We start from the raw sequence: 10,099 nt of genomic DNA, 5'->3' as shown, positions 1-10,099 counted from the left end.
TTAAAGTGTTGGGTTGGTCCAGGGAGGAGGGACTATAATATTAGAAGCTGAGCAAAATCAAGAACCAGGGGTGGGGTTTGCAGAGAGCAGCAATACTTCTGGAAAAACTTCCCAAACAATTCAGACCATTTCTCTGATTTCAAGGGAAGACTGGATGGGGGAAGGGAAGCCATCAGTCTGTCCGGGAGCCTCATTCTGGACAAGAACCTCCTGCCTTTGAGGCAGGATTCATCTGGGAAGTGGCCCGGTCACCGGATGCCAATCTTGGCAAATTTCCAAAGGTTATGCTACCTCCACAAGAAGATACCTGAGGTCTCTGTCAGGTCCGCTCATCAGGATGGGTAGAGACGTCATCAAAATGGCCAGAGAGTCTCCCCATTGGACCCTCCCTGTATTTGTGAAGAGCCACAGGGGGAAGAACCTGCCAACAATGAGAGGCGTCCCAGTCAGATGAGCTACTTTTGGAGGGAGTGGGCTCTCCCCCAGGGAGGATGATACTTGCAAAGCCTATTGTAGAGATGGCTTTTCTCTAGGCATGGGTTGGACTAGATGGTCTTTGAGATCCAGTCATTCTGGATTCCAGTCCAGGGATGTGCTCCTCCTTCTGGCCCATGGAGATCCTCCTTTGTTCCCCACACAAGACTCTCCACCTCCCTACTACGGGCTCCCCACCATCATTGTCATTTCCCCCCTTCCTGTCTTTGCATTTTGGCTTCCCTGGCTTTCTTAGTATCTCTTCTTCCTTAAGAAGCTTTTCCCCAATCCTTAATACTAGTTCCTTTCCTTTGCTGATTATTCTAATTTGTCCTGCCTGTGGTTTGTATGTACCTAAGAATGTCCATGTTGTTTCTCCCTTTGGAATGTATACTCCTACAGGAAAGAGACAGTTTTCGCCTTTATTTGCACCCAGCTTAGCACAGTGTTTGGTATACAGGAGGTGCTTAATAAATGCTTATCAACTTGAAGTAGGGAAATCACTCAGAAGACTATGGCAATTGAATTTTCAATAGTGAGCCCTGTCCCTTGCACAAATTCGGCCCTTAATGACCGTGTATTAATTTCATACACATTGTTTTCACTTATGAGGGCAAGGATTATATTTCCTTTTTTCTTTGTATACCTGTTACAGGGCATACTACATCATTGGCACTTGATAAGTATCCAGTGATTGACTGATTTAAAAAAAGACTATGGCGATCATCCATTTATAATGTTTGATAGTCCGCACTATTGTGGTAATGGTGTGAGAGGAGAGACAGGGATATATACAAGCAATGTGAAGGTAGACCTAATAGCCCCGGCAGCAGATTGGACGTGGGAGTGAGGTAAAAGTGATGAGGATGATCCCACCTGGGTGACTGGGAATGTCTGGGTAACCTCAACAGTAATAAGGAAGTAAGAAGGAGGTCATGTGTTTTAGGACAAATTTTGAACAAATTGGGTTAAGGTATCTGCAGCTTGATGTCCTGATCCAGACGTTGGAGCTGTGAAATGGGAGGCCAGCAGAGAGAGGAGGACTGGTTAAATAGATCTGAGGTGCATCTGCATTAAAGGTGACCCTTGATGAGGTCACCAAGTGAAATTGTATAGAAGGGGGAAAAGAAGAGGGACCAGGGCCTTGGGGACTCCCCATGATTGGTGGAAGTGAGCTGGATGAAGATCCAGCAAAGAAGCCTGAGGAGAGTTGGGAGGGGGAAGGGACAGGAGGGAGTAAGAGAGGGATTGATTGTGTCTCTTTCTGCTTGTGTGGGTATTCCTAGTAACTGACACAGGGCCTGCTTATGGCAAGTGCTTAATAAATCTAGCTGATTTGATTAAGAGCATGGTGTTGGGGAGCTTTAGGATTGAGGTCGATTTTGGAAATTATTTAGTCCAACCCTTTCATTTGATGATTTGTTGCAGGTGCTGAGCTCCTACGTGACTAAGCTGTGACAAGATCTTCCAATGACAAGTCCAGTCTCTCTCCAGCATGTAAGTGGAGAGTGGATCACTAGTGTCTCATTAACTTGGGGGTCTTATGTTCCCATGCTGGACAGTCAGTCAGCAGAGAAGTCAGAGCAGATCTGGGAGTGAGTTTCAAAAGATGTGTAAAAAGCCAGGGAGAGAGCTTTATGAGGTTTGAGTCTGTGTGACTATAAATGGGTAGGGCTTGATTTAACTAAGATCATGAATACAATGTTGGAGAGAAGTCAAGTCTCACTCCCTCATTTTACAGAAGGAGAAACCGAGGCACAGAATAGTGAAAGAGGATTTTAGCAAGATTCAAATTCAGGCCCTAATGACGCCAAGATCAACACCCCTAGAATTTAGGTGGCTCTTAGGTTTTTGAGAAGTCAAAACTGTCTGATTCCTCCTCTGCTCCTTTAGTGGGGGAAGAGATTCTCTAGGTTCTTCTTGCAGATCCAGGGGAAGGGTTTTTCACATATTATGTCATTCCACTTCTCCATGGAGTGGACACAGTCTTCTTGGACCCCATTACCATAGTTCCAGTTGTCTGGTTGATTGCTGTTCCAAAACCTGAAAAGAGGAAGTAGAAGAATTAGGGTTACTTGTAACCAAGTTGAAAGGAAAGTGATTTGCTTGTCCTATCCTCCCCCGTTCTCCCCATTTCCCCCCTCTCTTCCCTCCATCCTCCTCATCCTCCTCTCCCCTCCCTTCCTTCTTCTCCTCTCCTCTCCTTTCATCTTGGATTCAGCCTCAAGGGACCAGTTGGGCCTTAGGCAGCCATGTCCTTAAAGAAGGGTTTAAACGTAGGGCTGACCAGAAGGATTAGTGAGCAGGTCCTGAGCCTGGAAGATTAGGGGTGGGGCTCTCCTGACAACCCCCATCACATACAGGCCATCACTCCTTCCTCTCCCTTTATTTTGTGGATGAACAAGCACATTCAGAGACATAAATTGATGTGTTAAGAGTCACTCCCCTGGAACAACTTGACCCCAGATATCCTGAGTTCTTGCCCAGAACATATTGTCCCATGGGGCCTCTGGGAAGGTCGGATGCTCAGATGGAGTCGGACCAAGCAGGAAGGTTCCTAGACTTCCCCAGAAATTTAATTTTGCCCCAAGCTCCCTCCCTGTTCAGAGACATATCCACCCACATGTCATGGATTCCCTTGTGCTTTATCTGGCCTTGATCTACCTGGAACTAGCTTGTAGAGCTCACCTTTTGCTCTTGACACTGTTAAAAGGAGTCCCATCCACCCAGCGCCAGTTGCCTTCTGTTCCTTTGTCCGTCAGGCCTATCCAGTGATAAACTCCATTTGTTCCTTTTCCCAGAAACTCCTAGAGAGAGGAATTCAGGGTTAGGGCTGTAATGGCTAACCCCATCCCTAACCCAACTATTCACTATTTCCTTTGAATACATAGCTGCCCACAATTAATCTTTCTACATATTGATTTCTCCCCATAAAACAAAATCTCCCTCAATTCTAATGTTCTATAACATCATGCTCTTAATTAAGTCAACTAGATTTGTTAATTAATTTATTAATTATAAAAAATAATTTTATTTATAAAATAAAAATTTATTTATCTTTACTATGTAACATGATCTCTAGGACTTAATAAATGTTTGTTGCAGGAATAAAATATATTTATGCATATGTGTATGTGTAGATGTAGACATATGTGGAGGGGAAGGTTTGAATCTGTGAGACTATAAATGTGTGAGTGAGTATGTGTGACTGTATGTGTGTGAGTGTGTGTGTGATTGTATGTGTGTGAGTATGTGTGACTGTATGTGTGTGAGTGACTGTATGTGTGTGTGAGTGTGTGTGTGTGACTGTATGTGTGACTGTATTTTTGTGACTGTATATGTGTGTGTGTGACTATGTGTGTGAGTGTGTGTGTGACTGTATGTGTGTGAGTGTGTGTGACTGTGTGCATGTGTGACTGTATGTGTGTGGGTAGGTGTGTGACTATGTGTGTGGGTGCGTGTGTGACTGTATGTGTGTGAGTGTGTGTGACTGTATGTGTGTGACTGTATATGTGTGTGTGACTGTATGTGTGTGAGTGTGTGTGTGATTGTATGTGTGTGAGTGTGTGTGTGTGTGTGTGTGTGTGTGTATGAGTGTGAGTGTGTGTGTGTGTGTGTGTGTGTGTGTGTGTGTGTGTGTGTGTGTGACGTTTCCCTAACCCTCACGCCTGAGGGAACAGCTGTCTGGGATGTCCCTTTTCGATGACCTCAGGGACGGAGGACAGTTTCCTTTACTCGCTGGACACTCAGCTCCTGCTCTCCCCAGTCTGGCCTGAGCTAGAGTCCAGAGCTCCCTCTTTAAGAGTCCGGTACTTTCCCTTTCAGGGTGGCCCGATTCCTCTTGGACAGCTTGGCCATCTCAGTGCGTGCTGGTCCCCACCCCCTTCTCCCTCCTGTCCTCTCAGTGCTAGGACTTTTCCAGGACTCAGAATGTCAGAGATAGAAGGGCCTCTGAGGGGAGGTGACCTGGCGGGCTCCCTCCCGCTCATGGCTGAGGAGAGGGAGATCCCTTTCGGGACAGACCTGCTCTTCTGCTGAGGTCACTGAGGCCAGGTGGGATCCGCGGGCCACACAGAACTCCTCGGCTTCACTCCAAGGCTTTTTGGCGGTCGAGAAGTAGTAGGCTTTCCCCTGGTGGAAGCGCCAGCCTTCGATGACCAGCTGCAAAAGGCTGGCTAAAGGAAACAGGAGGGAACAGAGCAATGGTCTGAGGGTGAATGGCCGGCGTCGTCTTGGGCTCTGTGTCCTGGGAACTTCAGCGTCTGGACCATCTCCATCCCTGTCAGCCCAAGGAAAGCCCTCCCTCATCCCGTTGGTGAGGGTGGCGAGGGCTTGGGAGGCAGAGGATGGCGCCTGGAGACCCCTTCCCCTCTCCTCACCCTGACTGAGACCCCCGGACCCCTGTGGCCGCCCCATTACCCACCTTGCACTGTGTGCTGTTGCTGGGTCACTGCCTCCAGCTGGCTCCTTAACTTCTGGATTTCCACATCCGGGGCAAGGACAGCAGCCAGTCTCTCCCTTAGCATCTGTATCTCTCCATTGGCCCTGTCCAGGTCACTCCTTAATGCCGGGATCTGGCTCACACTCCGGGAAGCTGCCTTCAAGCTCTGGATCTCCTGAGAGGCTCTGGCCAGCTCTTGGGCTAAGGCCTGGATCTGGGCAGCCAAGGAACCGCCCTCCTTCAGCCCTTCTTTCAGCGTCTGCAGCTCCACGTCAGCCCTTTCCAGCTGACTCTTCAGCAGCCCGACCTCTGCCCCCAAGGCGCTGGCAGAGCCGAGCTCCCCCCTTAGCATGTGGATCTGGACGCTGGCGTTCCGCAGGCCTGCCACTGCTGCCTCTGCCTGCTCGGTGGCCCCCCCCAGCCCCCTTTTCAGCAGCTCGAGCTCAGCGTCCGTCTTTTCCAGACGTCCACTTAACCCCCGCATCTCCGCCCTGGTGCTCTCCAGCCTGCTCCCCAACGTCTGGGCCTGGGCTAGAAAAGCCGCAGCCTCTTGCAGGCTTTTCTTCAGTCTCTGCAGCTCGGAGTCGGTGTTTTCCAGACCGCCTTGGAGCCTTTGCACCTGGGGGCTCAGGGGGCTGCCGCCCCCCAGGTCCGACTTCAACTTCTGGATGTCAGCGTGGGTGAGCTCCAGGCCCCTGCGGAGCTCCCAGGCCAGGGCGGGGAGGGCACTGGCGTTTCCCAGGTCTCTCCTTAAAGCCTCCATCTCTGCGCTGGCCTTCTCCAGATCCCTCCTCAGCGCCTGGGCCTGTGTGGTTAAGCTCTCGAGGCTCCCTTTCACCACCTGGATCTCCGCACTGGCATTTCCTGGTGGGCCGCCCAGCCTCTCCGTCCGGGAGTTCAAGGAGCTCACCCTCTCCAGCTCTTCTCTTAACGCCTGGATCTGGGCGCTGACGCTGTCACGGGCCAGCTGTGCCTGCGCAAGGGCAGCTCTCAGACCTTCCTTTAGCAGCTGGATCTCAACACTGGCGTTGCCCAAGCTGCCTCTGGGCACCAGGCTCGGGGAACCCGAGGCCCCCGCGTTCTGCAGGGAATCTTTCAACATCTGCGGTCCAGAATCCTGGGTGCTAAAGCTCTTAGAACCAGTCTTGGCTATTTGGACATCTGGAGAGGGCAAGATTATAAAATTAGTGCCCCCTTCTCCCTCCTTCCTCCTTCTCTCTCTCTCTCTCTCTCTCTCTCTCTCTCTCTCTCTCTCTCTCTCTCTCTCTCCGTCTCTCTGTCTCTCTGTCTCTCTCTCTCTCCGTCTCTCTGTCTCTCTGTCTCTCTCTCTTTCTCTGTGTCTCTCTCTGTCTCTGTCTCTCTCTGTGTCTCTCTGTGTCTCTCTGTGTCTGTCTCTGTCTCTCTCTGTCTCTCTCTGTCTCTCTCTCTCTCTGTCTCTCTCTGTCTCTGTCTTCCTCTTTGTCTCTCTGTCTCTCTGTCTCTGTCTCTCTCTGTCTCTCTCTCTCTCTCTGTCTCTCTCTGTCTCTGTCTTCCTCTTTGTCTCTCTGTCTCTCTGTCTCTGTCTCTCTCTCTTTCTCTCTGTCTCTCTCTGTCTCTCTCTGACTCTCGTCTCTCTCTCTTTGTTCCTGTCTCTGTCTCTCTCTCTGTGTCTCTCTCTCTCTGTCTCTCTCTGTCTCTTCTCTCTCTCTCTCTCTGTCTCTGTCTCTCTCTCTCTCTCTCCGTCTCTCTGTCTCTCTGTCTCTCTCTCTTTCTGTGTCTCTCTCTGTCTCTGTCTCTCTCTCTCTGTCTCTCTCTGTGTCTCTCTGTGTCTCTCTGTGTCTCTCTCTCTCTCTCTCTCTCTCTCTCTCTCTCTCTCTCTCTCTCTCTCTCTCTCTCTCTCTCTGTCTCTCTCTGACTCTCTGTCTCTCTCTTTGTTCCTGTCTCTGTCTCTCTCTCTCTGTGTCTCTCTCTCTGTCTCTCTCTGTCTCTTCTTTCTCTCTCTCTCTCTCTCTCTCTCTCTCTCTCTCTCTCTCTCTCTCTCTCTCTCTCTCTCTCTCTCTCTCCCTCTCTCCGTCTCTCTGTCACTCTGTCTCTCTCTCTTTCTGTGTCTCTCTCTGTCTCTGTGTCTCTCTGTGTCTCTCTGTGTCTCTCTGTGTCTCTCTCTCTCTCTCTCTGTCTCTGTCTCTCTCTCTCTCTCTCTTGCTCTCTCTCTCTCTCTCTCTCTCTTCTCTCTCTCTGTCTCTCTGTCTCTCTTTCTCTCTCTCTCTGTCTCTCTCTCTGTCTCTCTCTCTGTCTCTCTTTCTCTCTCTCTCTCTCTCTCTCTCTCTCTCTCTCTCTCTCTCTCTCTCTCTCTCTCTCTCTCTCTCTCTCTCTCTCTCTCTGTCTCTATCTGTCTCTGTCTCTCTGTCTCTGTCTCTGTCTCTCTCTCTGTCTTCCTCTTTGTCTCTCTGTCTCTGTGTCTCTTTTGTCAGATGCACTTGGTTCTGGCTACAGAGACACCACTGCCACCTGCTGGCCGTACACCGAACTTCAGGACTGACACAGTTGGAATCAGCTTCCCGGATCCTAAGGTCCCGTAGATACAGAGTCGGTGCCCAGGCCAGGTGGGTGAATGCCCCCTGGGTCAGGTCCAGCCTCTGGGGTCTGCTCACCGCTTGGCCTTCCCCCAGGTCATCCGGCTGATGTCACCCCCCCCCACCCCCTACACTCTGCTGGTGAGGAAAGGAAGGTGTTCCCCTTGGTCCTTTGCCTGGTCCCTTCCAGCTCTGGTGTCAGGGTCAGGGGTCAGTATTGGTGAAGGCACAATGTAGGCCGGACAATCTTGGGGGGGCTCATAGAGTCACGGACAGAGGACTGGAAGAGATCTTAGAAACCTCTGAAAAGCATTTTACAGGGGAGGAAACTGAGGCACAGAGGCTCAGCGAATGCCATGAGAATGCAGGGACCGAAGGTTGAAGGCCGTAACTGCCCCTTTCTCACCTCAGTGAGATTCATCTGATTTAGAGCGGGGCTTCTTGCACTTTCCCCACCCGTAACCCCTTTTTGCCTGAAAAACTTTTACACGCCTCTGGGCATATAGATGTATAAAACGGGTGCACAAGCCAAATATTTACTGGCAACGAGTCACAATTTTGCGGCCCCCCACTTTCAGCAGGCTACTCCCTTTGGGTTGTGACTCAGGAATGGTCATTGCTATGGGTCCCCTATGACCTGAGACTCTTCAAGGGCTACTCCTCCTGAAAATCTGAAACACCTTATTCTTCAATTGTCATTCTGACGGTTCTGGGCAGGGGAAGCAGCGGTTCCAACTTTGGCAATGGTTAGAGAGAGGATTGAGATTGAAAAATGTCTTCCCAAAAAGGAGCTAATGTTTACATTGCTCTTCTCATACATTATTTCATCTGAGCTTCAGAACCATGCCGTGAAATGGGTATAATTATTATCTCTGCTTCCCGCCCAAGGAAGCCGCGGCACAGAAAAGCTGGAGCCCTTGGTGAGGGCCGTTCTACTAGTAGGTGTGGGGGCTGGGTTTGAAATGAGCTGTTTTAGACTCTGTGTCCACCTAGAGCCACAAATGCAAATATTGAGTGCCCGGGGTCTCTGGGTCTTAGGGGAAATGGGAAACAGACTTGCCTTGGACCCTTGGGGGGCATAGACCCTTCAGAGCTGGCTTGTGGCTCGGAGCTGCTGGAGTGCGGAGGAGGGGTTCTCCCAGGTGGGACAAGACCACCCTTGGGAAGGAGGGGGGGATGTTTCCAAGACAGAGGGAAAGGGAGGGCCCAAAGTCTGAAGCTCCTAGACACTTACACACAATAGTAGCCACCAGAGCTAGGATCAGGCAGATGAAGATCACTAAGACAACTTTTAGCGTCCTGAGCGCTGAGGGCTCCTTGGAGGACAGACCTGGGGAAAGAGAGCACACTGCCTCATAACAGCATAGGAAGGGCCCCAGCCCTCAGCGTCCCCCCGTTATAGGATGGAGATCATCCCCTGCTCGCTTCTCCACTGGGGTGAGTAAATCATTCTCGAAAATAATCCCGGACTTTGATACTCACAGTAGCTCTGTGAAGAAAACAGGTTATCACTGGTTTTATAAATGAAGGAACTGACACTCGGAGAGTCCAGTCCCACAGCAAGTTTGTGTTGGAGGCGGAAAGTGAATGGAGGCGTCCTGGACTCCGAGCTAAAAATTAGTTACTGTGCCATACTGCCTCTCACTTATAAAATTAAAAAAAATCTTATTAGTTCCAACAGAGTTGGAAAGGTCAATCAACAATCATTGAGCACCTACTGTGTGCCGGACAATGTGTTAAATATTGGGATTATAAAAGAAGATAAAAGCAGTTCTTGCTTCTCAAGGAGTTCAGAATCCGGTGGGAAAGACAGCATATAGAGAGCTGTGAACAAGATAGATTGAAGATGCTCCACAGATGGAAAGAGATTAATGGGGATTGGAAAGGGTTTCTTGTAGAAAGTGGGGACTTTAGTGAGAAGGTAGAAATGAGCAGGGTGAGCCCCAGGCTTGGGACAGCCAGCGAGAATGCTGAGAGCTTCTATCCGAGGGATGTTAGCCAGGGGCCCGGAGCCCCTGGTTCAGACTGTGCAGAAGGGAGTAAGGCTAAGAACACTGTAAAGGGTTGGGGGACCGGTGAGGGTTATGCAAGGCTTTGAATGCCAACCAGAAAAGATTTTGTATTTGGTTCTGGAGATGAGAGGGAACCCCCGGGGAGTAGGGGGTGATACGGCTGGACTGGAGCTTTAGGAAAATACATTAGCATGAGCAGCTGGGGAGGGCAGTGGATAGAGCACCAGCCCTGACGTCAGGAGGACCGAGTTCAAATGTGACCTCAGACCACTTAACACTTCCTAGCTGTGTGACCCTGGGCAAGTCACTTAACCCCAATTGCCTCAGCAAAACAAACAAACAAACAAAACAGAAAATACCTTAGCAGCTGAAAGGCAGATTCAACTATTGAAGTAATGCAGACTTGAGGTGATGAAGGTCTACACTGGGGTGGAGACAGTGTCAGAGGAGAGAAGGAAGTGTATCTAAGAGCTGCTGCAAGAGTAGAGTCAACAAGCTCTGCAAATAGTGGAAGTAGTAGGAGATAGATATCATCTCCATTTTACCCCTGAGGAACCCAGGGAGGAGATCCCTGATAGCATCTAGATCGGAAGCCCAGGAAGGCGGAGATGCCCTTGACA

General features: G+C 50.0%; 1 protein-coding gene across 1 annotated transcript in view; it reads right to left on the bottom strand.

Annotated features, from left to right (window-relative positions):
- Window positions 1-2,356: 2,356 nt before the first annotated feature.
- LOC141554048 (uncharacterized) overlaps window positions 2,357-10,099 on the bottom strand; it is an 11,827-nt gene continuing 4,084 nt past the window's right edge. The window contains exons 2-6 of the mRNA XM_074285575.1: window positions 8,702-8,797; window positions 4,898-6,076; window positions 4,498-4,649; window positions 3,163-3,281; window positions 2,357-2,517 (exon numbers count right to left, since the gene is read on the bottom strand). Of these exons, the coding sequence (XP_074141676.1) occupies window positions 2,364-2,517; window positions 3,163-3,281; window positions 4,498-4,649; window positions 4,898-6,076; window positions 8,702-8,797 (1,700 nt within the window). The 3' untranslated portion in view covers window positions 2,357-2,363. The remainder of the gene's footprint in view (window positions 2,518-3,162; window positions 3,282-4,497; window positions 4,650-4,897; window positions 6,077-8,701; window positions 8,798-10,099) is intronic.

This window comes from Sminthopsis crassicaudata, chromosome 2 (assembly GCF_048593235.1).
Source record: "Sminthopsis crassicaudata isolate SCR6 chromosome 2, ASM4859323v1, whole genome shotgun sequence".
Lineage (NCBI taxonomy): Eukaryota > Metazoa > Chordata > Mammalia > Dasyuromorphia > Dasyuridae > Sminthopsis > Sminthopsis crassicaudata.
Note: the sequence above shows the minus strand (reverse complement) of the source record. Positions and strands in the feature narration are given on the sequence as shown.